The sequence below is a fragment of the Mesoplodon densirostris genome, chromosome 6 (assembly GCF_025265405.1).
Source record: "Mesoplodon densirostris isolate mMesDen1 chromosome 6, mMesDen1 primary haplotype, whole genome shotgun sequence".
NCBI lineage: Eukaryota > Metazoa > Chordata > Mammalia > Artiodactyla > Ziphiidae > Mesoplodon > Mesoplodon densirostris.
In genome coordinates, this window is record NC_082666.1 from 126331293 (window position 1) to 126344424 (window position 13132).

At 52.7% G+C, this 13132-nt stretch overlaps 1 protein-coding gene across 2 annotated transcripts in view; it reads left to right on the forward strand.

Annotated features, from left to right (window-relative positions):
* Window positions 1–12715, forward strand: part of MSRA (methionine sulfoxide reductase A) — a 392996-nt gene extending 380281 nt beyond the window's left edge. Inside the window, exon 6 of one of the 2 annotated variants that reach the window (XM_060102637.1) lies at window positions 11967–12715. In XM_060102637.1, coding sequence (XP_059958620.1) covers window positions 11967–12131 — 165 coding nt within the window. In that variant the 3' untranslated portion in view covers window positions 12132–12715. Of the gene's footprint in view, window positions 1–2880; window positions 3089–11966 lie in introns of those variants that run through there. The other variant, XM_060102638.1, reaches the window with a different exon arrangement.
* The last annotated feature ends 417 nt before the right edge of the window (window positions 12716–13132 follow it).

Genomic DNA, 13132 nt, shown 5'->3' on the forward strand with positions numbered 1-13132 from the left:
AGAAAGAACAAAGTTAGGTTCACTGGAACCGGAATTGTCCAGCCTGAGCTGTGGAAATGAAAAACCATAGTCACAACTCGGAGACTGTTCTAAAAACCACTGAAGTGTCAACTTCAAAAGGCCGACTTTTATGGTATGTGGACTATATCTCAATAAAATAGTTATCTGAAAAAAAGAAGCACAGTTTAGAAAAGGCTCTGGAACACATGGCTCAGAAAGACAACATGGGTAACAGAAGGGTGACCTCCTAGTTTAATCCTCTCGTTTTACAGTTGGGGAAATGGAGGCCCAGACCCAGACAGCTGAAACAAGGTGCCCAGTGCTTGAGGTGTAATCGACAGGAACTCTTTACCCAGTTGACAGTTATGGTGACCAGCCAGCCCAACCGACCCCAGACTTTCCTAGTTTTAACACTGACAGCCCCGCATCCTGAGAAGCCCCTGGTCCTGAGCAAATCAGCATGGTTGGCTGAACTGTCTGCAGTTCACACTGGGACAAATGTTCTTTCCTGTGGCTCTGAATCCCTGAAACTCATACGTAAATGAGAGATGGTGGTACAAAGTTCCTTTGCCTTGCCGAACTCAATGTTCTAAACTTAAGCAGCTGGCCTTTTGCTTTAAGTTCTTTTCTATTCAACCTTTCAGAATGAAGGATCTTTCCTTTTAAAGAAATCTGCATTTCATCCACAAGGTGAAAGCCAGTGTCCTTGGCTTCCTTGAAAAGTGACAAGTGGATTCTTTTGTATACTAAACGCTAAGGATATAACAGAAACAGAGGTTGCCGTTAATTGATTTCAGATATGAAAAAGCAGATTATAACCCCTTAGAGATATTTTCAGAGGAGAGAGGGAGAGGGAGAGAGATCCATTTCCTGTCAAACTAAAAGCCATGAAAGGAAAACTTGTATAGGAAAAGTCACTTGAATTCCGTTTCAAAACCAGCAGACCTCAAAGGCAAGGCAAACCAGCGGTCCTTGAACATGTGATTGATGTTGGTCACCTCGTGGCTGGAGGAGACGCTGCAGAAGCCAGAGCAAATGGGCAGTGGCACGTTTCAGCCGCACAGCTCTGCACCCCTGCCCCTGGCCTGCAGCTGGGGTGCCCAGCTCAGCCTCCCTGCTTTCCAGGCCAGGGCTGCCGCCCAGCCCAGCCTGGCACGGGGCTCCTCCTTTCAAGGCACTCAGTAGAAAGTGAGGAAGGACCCAGTTCCTCTTGCCCCCAGGAAATGGTGCTTGGCATTTGTAAGGTGTGGGGAGGTGAAGCATGACAACTAAGTCATATCGTCCCCACCTTGGCTCAGTTGGCCTTCAAGCCGTGGCCGTGGCCAAGCAGATGAAACTGAGAGGCATCTGCCAGCTTTGCCTGGGTTCAAGCGCTTCCTCTAATCCTGTAGAGTGTTTCCACGTGTCCCTGTGATCACAGGGCAGTGGATGGACAGAAAGTGTGTAGCTCGGTTCCCTTAAATGGGAGCAAACAGAAAAACAGGCCATAAACTGGATGCCTCCAGAGGCCTCTCCCCGCATCTGCTTTCATCTCTTCCTGCTGTTCAGCTGAGCCCCTTTCAGCTCTCCCCCGCTCCCCATCCAGGCCCTTCAGCGCCCCTCAACTATGCCTCCTGACCCCCTCCCGCCGTGTATTCGGAGCAGACCCATCACTGCCCTCACAACCACCGTCATAAGATTCCCACATCAGCATCCACCTCCTTCAGGACCCCTCTTCCCGGCTGGACTGGTCTTCCGTTCCTCCACAGCCTCAGTGGAGTCTGCACCTCCAGCGTTCCAGCACATTCCCTGTCCTTCACGTGCAGGTGTGACCTGTCTCCTCCAGCAGAATTCCGACCTCCTGACGTTGGACGGTGGTCCTCTGCGCTCCCCAGCCTGTGGGCGTGGCTCCCGTTTTGCTACGTCAGCCACCACTCCGCACCCTCAGGCCACCCCATCCTCATCCTGTGACCCGACTCCCTGCCTAAACCATAAACTCCTTGAACGCAGGGAACTTTTCTTCCTCAGTCTGGCCTCACAAGCACCTGCTACGTACCTAGTAGTCACTTAGGGTGTGATTGCTCGCATGCCCGTCATTATTCCTGCTTTAGAGATTGTCTTATTCACCTCTCTGTCCCTAATGTCTAGCACGGTACATGGCGCCTAGCAAATGCCCTACCATGATTGCTGAAATGAGTTAATTAAGTCAAATTGGAGAGTTAAAAAAAAACTTCTTTGCGGGGAAGTTGCACGACTGGCTCACGTGAGCAGTGCCTGCCTTCCCGGGTCTTTCAGCATCACACCCCGAACCAGGGAAAACCAGGGTCTGTAACAGAGGAAATAAAGGATTCCGTTCGGGGACTCGCTGCAGGTTGTCACCGCCTTGCAGCAGGGCCAGCTGGGAGCGATGCTGCTGCTGTGGCAGGGGGGAAAGTACAAAGCTCATGCTGGCGCCAGACAGTTTCTTCCCAGGAAGGACGTCCGTCCCTTCCTCCCACATCCTGGTGATCAGAGCAAGTCACACGGGCAACCTGACATCAAGAGGGAGGGCAAGGGGTGTTGGTGACCATGAATGCAGTCTGCCATGCTTGTCTGCTAGGGCACAGTTTCTCAAATCCATGCACATGGATCGCCTGGAGACGGTTTTAAAACTCAGATCCTGATTCAGTAGGTCCGGGAAGGGGGCCAGATTTTGCATTTCTAACAAGCTGCTGGCCTGTCGTCCACACGCTGAGGACCAGGGGGAAAGCTTTGAATCCTTCCTGGCCAAACCGAGCTCCTTCCCTGTCCCCTTCTCTGCAGAGACAGAACTCGGCTCGTAGCTCTATCATTTTGTGCTGCAAACCAAGAAAAAAAAAAACTTCTTTGCCAGTCAGCAGACACTTGTGGTTTACCTCACAGGCAAGGGGGCACAGAGGAATAAATAATGAAAGTCATGAACAGCTCAACACGACTGCAGAGTCTGGGGAAGGACAGAGCACGAGGATGCTGCAGCTGTTCTCAGAAGCCAGAATCCAGCCAGCCAGAGGCCACCATTTGCATAAGCAGGTTTGGTAAATGGACCAAATTAGACCTAATTGTGTCACCTCTCTGTCTACTGTGCCTCCCATGGTTTCACGGAGCTGGGAAGGGTCCGTGCAGCTCTGACTGGGCCTCATAAAAGCTTCAGCCCCATCGAGCACCCTCCTTGTCTGTGTCACGTCTCTGTCCCAGGATCTCCTTCTTGCCCTTGCAAGTGCTGACAGCCACTGAGGGGTTGCAGGGGGCGGTGTCCGTGGGTCCAGAGCCTGGAGCTCCTGTTGTCCCAGGACCCTGTCCCAGGGTCCTCCCTGGTACAGGAGGCGGGCAGCCTGTCCACCTCCTCCTTGTGGCTGAAGCTGAATCCCTGTGGGCAGTGGCAAACCTGCTCCCCACGCCACTGCAGTTGCATGGGGCTGAGCTGCCAACACACGTGCCTCTGCTCAGCTCAGAAGAGAGGCTGTTTTTCTTTCGACTGGTTTTATTTAAAAGCCATGCCAGTCACTTTATATCCTTTCTCCGAAGTTTTGATTGATGGCAATCTGGTCAGCCAGAAGCTGCCAATGGAATAAAACTGCTGACTTGGGCATTGGCATTGGCTGAGCTTATTAAACCTGCACGGGTGTGTGTGGGGTGTGTGTATGTGTGTGTGTGTGTGCACGCGCGCACGCGCAGGATGGAAACATAACACGGGATTCGATGGAGTTAGATCTGGAACGAACTGAAGGGCCCTCAGTTCAGAAGGGCAAAGTAGGAGCCAAGGAGGGGCTGTGCCTGTATATGCTCCCTGCTGCCACTAGAGGGCAGAGTGCAGGCCAGCATCAGGGTCTCTTGGGTCCTGCCGGAGCCTTTTCCTCTACAGGAGAGCTGGTGGGCCTGCAGGGCAGCAGTCTCCGGTTGATCTGTTAAAAGCCAAACCAGGGCCTCCCTGGTGGCGCAAATGGTTAAGAGTCCGCCTGCCGATGCAGGGGATACGGGTTCGTGCCCCGGTCTGGGAGGATCCCATATGCCGCGGAGCGGCTGGGCCCGTGAGCCATGGCCGCTGGGCCTGCGCATCCGGAGCCTGTGCTCCGCAACGGGAGAGGCCACAACAGTGAGAGGCCCACATACTGCAAAAAGAAAAAAAAAAAAAAGAAAAAAAAAAAAAAGCCAAACCAAACCCTAATTTCCTGTGGGCTCAGTATCATAAACTGGATTTCAGTTCTAGGACACTAAGTTCTTACCATTAAAATATCTTTAAAAAATGATCATAAAATAAAATGAAACACACTTACGCTTTACAAAGAATTACATAAAAACCGAACACTTAAGGTAAGGCTAATTTCTTTTGGTGGGTGGAGGAGACGGGGTTTGCTTGGAGCAGACTTAATGAGGCTTTAAAAAAGATGCATCTGATGAGGTTTGAACTCATCAGGTACCTTCTCCCTTCCTGGTGACTTTCTCATTGTCAACAGAGCCATTTCTCATTGGGCCTTCAAACTGTCTTGAAAATGCTCATTGCCCATTGGACATGCCGCCGGCATGGTCCAGCGCCCTAAGAACGGGGGGGTGGGCAGTTGCCATGATGACTTTTTGTGTCCAGAGGTTCTGAATACAGGGCCCATGGGTGGACTCCAAAGGGTCATAGGATACTTTGAAATTATAAGCAAATATTTGATCGTGAGTTTATGTGGGAAGAATGTCCACAGTGTTTATCAGATCCTCGAGGGAATCCATGACCCGCCCCCCCAAGATGTTAACATCCGCTATCATAAATTGGGGTTTCTTTTTTATGATGATATATTTTCTAAAAAGAGAAGGTGTCCATAGGTCACTCCATCTAACATAGGGGTTGAATGTATACCACTTGGCATTCTCATGTGCACTTGTATTCACATACGTGTGAGGACACACTCACATGCAAATGTGTACATACATCCTCGCCCACACACGTGTGTACACACACGTGTGCCCGTGTCTCTAGAGCCACCCCCTCACCCATCCCTGTCCTGCTCTGTAGAATTCCAGCTCAAGGTTCCTGGTGGGTTCATACTGACCTTCTGTACCTCAGACACGTGTGCGGCAGGACAGGGCAGACCCAGCTCCCTGGGGTCCCACCCATCCTGTATTTCCAAATTCCAGGGACAGCATGTATGTGGGAAGGAGCATGAAATCCAGAGCCAGACAGATCTGGATTCTTACCCCCGACCCACCACTAACTCTCCAGGCACATGAATTTGAGCGTGATTCTTAACCTCTTTGAGCTTCCTTGTGGGTGGAGTCAGCATAACTATTCCCCCACCCCTACAGGATTCCTAGCGTGATGAAATGAGAAAATGAAAGACAGGGCGTCCTAAGCTTGTGTCTGCCCCTTTGGAGGGCCCTGCAAGCCCCTCCTCTGACATCCATCAGAAAATCGATGTGGAGCCTAGCATTTAACATGCAAACTCTGCTTCTGACGCTTGAAGTAGGTCTTCTGCCATCACTTGGAATCAGATGATACTTGGAAAGTTTGTGGAATTCAGTATTTGGTGGGGGGGGGGGTTGGCATTTATCCCTCTGAGTGGATGGGAGGCAGGCAAGGCCAGCTCTCTATCAAGGGGCCTTAGAGGAGCTCTCTGATTGGCCCTCCATCTTTACAATGCAGTCATTGATAGGTGGCATCAGTTGAGGTGGCACAAGATAAAGAATAACCGAACCACATGTTTACAGCAAGTCTTTTTACTGTTGAACTCCTTTTGCACTTCCTTGGAGGAGATGAACGTCAAAACAGGAGGCAACTGATAAAAACAAGCCAGGAAGGATCTGTGTAACTGTCATGGGTGGGCTTGTCATGCCGCAAGCTGTGTTATTTGACAGCTAAAAAAAAAGCAATGAGAAGCAACCCAGTGTCCATTGATGGACGAAGGGGTAAACAAAATGTGATGCATGCATACAACGGAATGTTATTCAGCCTTGAAAAGGAAGGAAATTCTGACACAGGCTACAACATGGATGAACCTCAAGGACATTATGCTGAGTGAAAGAAGCCAGTCACAAAAGGACAAACACTGGAGGATTCCATTTATGAGTACCTAAAATAGTCAGATTTACAGAGACAGAAAGTAAAACGGTGGGTATGAGGGATGGTGGGGAGGGAGGAATGGGGAGTTGTTATTTGATGGGGACAGGGTTGTAGTTGTGCAAGATAAAAAGTTCTGGAGACTAGTCACGCAGCAACATGACTGTACAAAACACTACTGAACTGTACACCTGAAAATGGTTAAGATGGAGAATTTGAAGTTATGTGTATTTTCCCACATGTTTTGAGTTCCAGGGATGTGAGCAGGGTGGGGAGAGTATGATCCAAATATAAGTGTCTAGGTCTCTTTTGGATATCTTGAAATAGGGACTTGTCCCTCTCTAAGGGGAGGGTAGCTCCTTCATCTGGCCACGGTGGTCTTGTAGCAGTGCTGGAAAGAGTCAGGAGACAGGGTCTCGTCCTATCATTGATGAGTGGCTGTGGACAAGCCTCCTCTCTGCCTGCGCTTTGGTCTCCTCCGCTGAGAAATAAGAGGATAATTCTCCCCTCTTCAGTCAGTGAAAGGCTCGCATGGACTACAGTGCCTGCGGAAGCCCTTTGGAGACACTGTGGTTCAGGACGAACACAAGGACTTGGGATTGAGGATGCTTCTCTGCCTTGATACACTTCTCGCCCTACCTGTTGATGCTCCAGCACGGCCTGCACCGCTGTGGCCTCCAGGCAACATTCAGTGTGGCCTCAGAGTCTGTCGTTTCCACGCCATACGCTGTGTATCCCTGGGCACCTGGAGAATCTCAGCGACGCTAACAGTGAGCTTGTTAGCGGGTTGCAATAAGCGGAAAGGTCACGTGTTCATTAATTTTATTAAAAGAAGGGCTTCCTGCTGGCAGCCCTGGAAGGGTGGGTTGGGCCCAGGACGCTCCAGCTGGCAGAACATCTGTAAGGGAACAGCCTGGTCACCTCCTCCACAGGCTGGGGCTGGAGACACCCCTTGGGAGCTGGGAGCCCTTCCCCAGCTTATTGACCCCCCACCTCTTTTTCCTGTTCCACAGAGATGGGCTGTGCAGCTGTCAAAGCAGGGCGTGCCTGCGGGTGGAGATGGAGGCCTGCCTAAGGAGGGCAGGATGCTGGGCTCCTTTCCCCCAGGGTGGGCACTGGTGGGAAAGTAGGTCAGGACCTCCACGTAGTCAGAATGGGCCAGGATGCTCTGCGCCGTCTTGGACTCTCATCATAGCACACTGAGGGAAGTATTGTGCCCATTTTACAGATAGAAAAGCTGCTTCCGGGAAGAAAATGATAAGAGAATAAAGGCATAGGAGGCTTCCTGGGGCCATCTAAGAAAAGGGTGAGGTAAGAGTCTGTGAGAAAAGCATCTGATCAGTTCCACCAGGTGCCCCGCCCACAAGAGATCCTGAACCAGGTGTCACACTGATGTGCGTTATGTCACGTTAGACCCCACTTACTTCCTTCTTAAAAACCAGCAAAAAAAATAAAAATGCAACAAACAAGGAGCTCTAGATAACTGTTTTGGCGTCAACAAGAGTGGAAGGTAGAAAACTGAGGGCTGGGAGTGGGGGGCAGTTAGGCCCAGCAGCTCTTCCTCGGGCGCTGGTCCTGGTGAGGAACCGAGCAGGGCAAGCGGGTGTGCAGGGCTGCCTTTCTGAGTGGCAGTGGGTGAACAGCCCTGGATCCTGGAGTGACGACGGATGAGCTGGCCCTGGGGTTGGACCAGCGAGAGAGGGTGTTTCCTGGGGGCATCTGACGGGGCTTTGAGCCATCTGGGGGGGGGGTCACTTTGACGTCACGCTCTGCACTCCATTTCAAAGGTGGCTCTGTAGAGTCTGAAGGAAGAGAACAGAGTCTCCTGGGGTGACGTCAGCCCGGTCTGGAGGCAGGGCCCACTAGCCTGGGGTCCCCCAGGGATTCATACTGAGAGGTTGGCTGTGCTTGAGGCCAGAGCATTTGCTGCAGCTGCTTTCAACTCTTTATCTGCCATGATTTTCCTATGGGCAGCCCACTCTCATGGGTACAGCTTCCTTTTTATAAGATACCAGGAACCTCTGTGGGTGATGTGACTCATCATTTCTATAAGCAGGAATAGCCTGTCATTGGTGTGGTCCCTGTTGTGGACGATGGGGGAGGCCACACATGTTCTAGCTCTCCCGACACTCCCTTCCCTCCCACGCGAGTGGGCAGGTGAGCGCAAACGATGCGAGGATGGATCGGAGTAGCCTTCCATCTGCCCTAATTCATGAAGGAAAAGTAAGTTACAAACAACGACATAGCTGCTATCAGTCACAGATTACTTATGACAGCCCCAGTAACTGATTGGGGACCTGGCGTATGGAGATGCTATAGGAGAAGGGTCTGGAGACTGAGGTGCCCCCGTCAGCACCAGCACAGCTTGGGCATGAGGCCAGACTGACCACTGGACTTTGGGGGCCAGGGGGACCATCTATAACCCGGTCTTCATCGCCCACCACCCCCATCACCTCAGTCACCCCCGCCCCCAAAGAGTGAAAGGGCTTTTTCAGGAGCTGCAGGTGGTGCTGAGGCCATCCTTCTGTGGAAGATGATTGGCCCTCTCTCCACGGACACGGCTGCTGCAACGCATGGTCTAAAGAGTAAACCCGCCCTGGGGAACTGGCCGAGAGTCTGTGACAAGGAAAGTGACGGACAGACTCAGCTTCCTGGTCCCCGAGCTCCTCCTCGCTGCTCCTTCCCAGGTCCCCAAGGAGGTGCTTTGGCTTGAGGCACAGCAGGGACCCAGGAGGAAACCCCAAGGTTAAGAGGAGCGCCAAGAGATCCCCAAGACTCGTTCACTCGTTCCTTATATTGATACATTAAGCGCCGAGATGAGGTAGAGAAACAAGACAGTCCACACCGTCAAGGAGCACGCGGTCCAGCACGTGTAATGCCAGAGGGGAGTGGAAGTGGATAATTGCGACGCGATGCCTCAAGCGCCATAAGGGGTGGCAGTGTCGTGGGAGCCTAGAAGATGGAGTAACTTCGGCCCTAATGAATCAGGAAAGGTTTTATACAGGTGGGGACATTGGACCTGGGTCCTGAGAGGGGGGTAGGAGTTCGTGCCATAGAGAAGAGGGAACATTCTAAGGAGGTCGTGTGCAAGGGAAAGGAATGTTCAGGAAATATGTAGGGGTCAACACGACCCAAGAAAATAGTACACAGAGAGGGAAAGGAAAGAGCTAGGGAACAGGGAGGGCGGGAGGCTGAGGTGGGGTGGGACCCAGCAGGAAGAGGGAAGGGCCGGCAGGTTCTGCCAGGGATCGGGGTTTAAGGAGGAGCTATTACCAGCAGCTGTGTGTGTGTGTGTGTGTGTGTGTGTGTGTGTGTCCCTCCGGATACAAGTGAGGAAGCAGAGGGTCGGGGCTCTGGGAAGGAGGGAAATAGAGACAAGTTAGGGTTTTCGTTTTCCCACTTCCTCTGTTTTACATCCAGTTTCTTTGGGGCGCTTTTGTCCCCTTTCCCCAGTTTCAGACCGAGGTTGAGGACAGCCCCGTGCTCAGTGAGGCCTCAGCCTGGAGGCTGCTGGCCCAGTGCACGGGGGCGACGTCCACCGCAGAGCAGACGTGGCCAGAGTATCCCAGCCTAATGGGAGGTGCAAGAGGGCAGCGTGCGGGTCTGTCTCCTGCGGGTTTTCATCGCTTTTTATTCTCGGTTTTTCCTGCCACCTTGTGGTGGAGCCTGGTACTGCAGCCCCCTCCCCACACCTCCCTTCCCGCTGCTCCCGGAAGGATGCTGCCCTGGGGTGGTCGTGGGCAGGGGTCGCTCGGAGCTGGCGTGAGAGGGGAAGGGTAGCCGGGCATAGCGCCCACTGGCACCGGCCTCCCTGCCTCGGGGAAAAGAAGCTTCTGGAGACGGCGGCTGCGGCCTCCAGGGCCTCGGGAAGGCCGTCCTTGTTTGTACCAGGAGGATGACCATTTGTGAGGGAGACAGGTGCGGGCAGGCAGGAGGGCGGCGAGTGGGGAGGACTAGCCGGGCGGAGGTCACTGCCGACTCCAAGTCTGACCAGACAGTTAACCAGTCCCGGGTCCTCGTGCTCACGCAGGTTCTGGCTCCTGAAAACATTCCTGGCACTAAATGCCACGTTCATCGCGGTTCATCACAGAAACAGAAAGTGTTGGAGATATTTTAAGCGGGGCGGGTTTCACAAAGGGAATTTGGTGATTCCAGAATCATTTGAAAGGCTGGTGGAGCCAGCCTCCTGAAGGCTGGTGGACCTCCACCTGAAGGTCAGGGAGCAGCAGCTCTGGGTTTCAGGATGCCGAGAAGTTACAGAAGTGGCTGGAACTCATTGCGGTGGCTTTGATTGCCCGCAGCACAGGGGTCAGAGCCCCAGGTCTGCTCTCTGCCAGTGCTCGTGCCCATCCCCACAGCTGCACCTGGCCGATAACAGCTTCTCCTTCGATGTACCCGCCAGCTGTCACGTGCCCTCCTCCCATCGGTGGGATCTAAACCGGGGCGCGGCTGGCGGTGGGATGTCGGAAATGCGGTTTCCCGGCTTGCAGCCAATGCAATAGCAGGGCGAGCCGAGGATGTCAGGGGCCAAGACGCAGTATCGGACACAGACCTTTAAATATGGACGATAACAATAGCATCAATACTTCCTTGAGACGGCTGCCGTGAGGCTGAAGTTAACCCAGAGCGTGGCATGTGGTAAACCCTCGATAATTGCTCGTTTACACAAAACTGACAAAACTTAAGTCAGAATGGCTCGCCATTCTCCTTTCTAACCCTTGTAAGGAAACTGGCCGCCTCTGAGCTGCGGGGTCCAACCCGCCCGCCTTAAGTCAGGATCCTTCCTTTACCCTTCCTGGGTCGGCCTGGCGTCAGGTCCTCAGTCAGCCTCATTCTGGCTCAGAGGGCTGGGCGGACATTTAGGAAGAAGGTGACAGGGACAATCAGTGACTCGTGCTGAGTGTTAAATTGGATTCCCTGTGCTGTGCCGATTTGAGGACATCATCTTAAATGGGCCAACGACGGTCAGAGCCTGGTCAGTTCCGTCATGAAAACACAAGTTGGGGCTCTGCCGCGCAGCCGTGTCCAAAATGGAATCAGTGAACCTGGGTCGAGTCTCTGCTGCCTTGTGCTCAGATACCCCGAGCAGCCTGTACCAGGAAAGAAATAGGGCACAGCTGAAATCCAAAAGGGAAAGGAAACGGGCTAAGATCCATGGGGAACAATGACTGGTTCTTCATCCGTCTCCTGCCCCAAATAGCTCCGCGCTCCTCCCCCACTGGCGTTTACATGTGTTCCTTGCCTGGCAGCAGATGCCACCAGGCCTTCAACTGGGTCACAGAGGGCGGTGAGGAGCCGACCAGGCCCTCAGGCCACGTCCTCCCCTGCCCTCACTCGCCAGAGGCTCCAGCCTGGAGCGGCAGAGCCCGGACCCCAGGTGGCCCCTGCCCTCCAGGGCATCCTGGCAGGGTCCCTGCTGCCCAGAGCCACAGCCGGCGAGGGGGGTCCTCTGTCCGGCCTGTGAGGGGGCAGAGAGGTCGGCACTGGGTGCTGCTGCACCCTCCCCGCCCCCTCCTGCCCTGCCATCCCCTCTCACCGCAGCCGGGCGCGCATCCCCTCAGGGGCCCCAGCCTCCCCAGGGCAGCCGGGGAGCCACACGTCCCTGCTGCTTCCCCTGGAAACAGGGTGGCTTCACACAGACCCACAGGGCCCAAACCAGGGCCCTCATGGGGGCAGAGGTGGTGTAGAGGGTAGAGCATAACTTACAGTCAGAACCAAACCCAACCCGGATTTCAGACCCCAGCGCCCTGGGGCACACGAAGGGAGATGGTTGCCCAGAATAACCCAGCAGGGAAGTGGCCAAGCCCGGGCCCCAAGGACCACTGCGCAGCCCCAGCCACGTGTCTGCGCCTCCCATCCTGACCTCCTGGCCCTCCTCCTTCCCAGGATCCCTGCGCTTCGGGTCCTGATGGCGCTTTTCCCTCCACAGGTTCTTTCAGAGCACGGCTTTGGCCTGATTACCACCGACATCCGGGAGGGACAGACTTTCTACTACGCAGAGGATTACCACCAGCAGTACCTGAGCAAGATCCCCAACGGGTACTGTGGCCTCGGGGGCACCGGAGTGTCCTGCCCGCTGGGTATTAAAAAGTAATTTCTCCCCACATGTTCAGCCCTTGAGGCCACAGCAAAAATGCTTCCAGCAAATCGGGCAATTCTTTTGTGGTTCATTCACATCAGGTGCTTTTTGAAGTGCACAAAGGCATTCATAAAAGTCTGGTTTATTGAGGTGTAATTTACATGAAGTGCAGTGGCAAGCTGATAACATGTAATTTATCTTCTAATAAGTTATGGTGGGAGGAGAGCTGGGAAATTTTTTGGATCATTTGGTGTCTGAATGAGAATAATGAATAATCCGTGTTCACCCTTCTTGTGCCTGGGTGCCTGCCACGGATGCTAGGGAACCAAGCTGGGAGATGGTCGGAGGGGTAGGGCATCCTTTACCTGTGCCCTGTCCCACCTCACAAGCCCTCCTGCCCTCCACTGCCTTAAAATTTGCAAACATTTATAGCCACAATGAATCGTTCACTGAAATACTTTGCTCAGCTGATCCTATACGTGTGTAAAGGGCTTTCTCTTTTCGGCCCTCCTCGTGGCAGAGAAAAGATGTGAGTTAGCTTGATGAATTTTAACACTTTGCTCACAGCTATGAGAAATGCTTGTTCTAATAAAAGTCTACAGTCTAATAATACAAACTGTCTGATATCTCACCTCTCTTTTACTTGTTTAGGTAGGATATTTCTAAGTATTGTAAGATACATTTTAGAGCTCTCAAAGAACTTGCGAGGGAAAAAGTCTTACGAATCATTTTCCCCCAAACGGGAAATCCGATTGAAATCTTTAGAAAACAGGTACACCTCTAGCTTCTTGCAACTTCAGTAATAATAGCTGTTTTCAACATGCCTATTACAGCCGTCACATCAGGGGCCGTTCTAGACAGCAGACACATGGGATCCCTGTCCTTAAGAGTCTTTATATTCAAGACCAAGGGTGGGGAAAGTACACAGGTATAAACAGGTAAACACATGAATAAACATGTGTTTTTTCATTCATTCAAACACATAAATAAACAGGTAAACACATGAATAAGTAAGA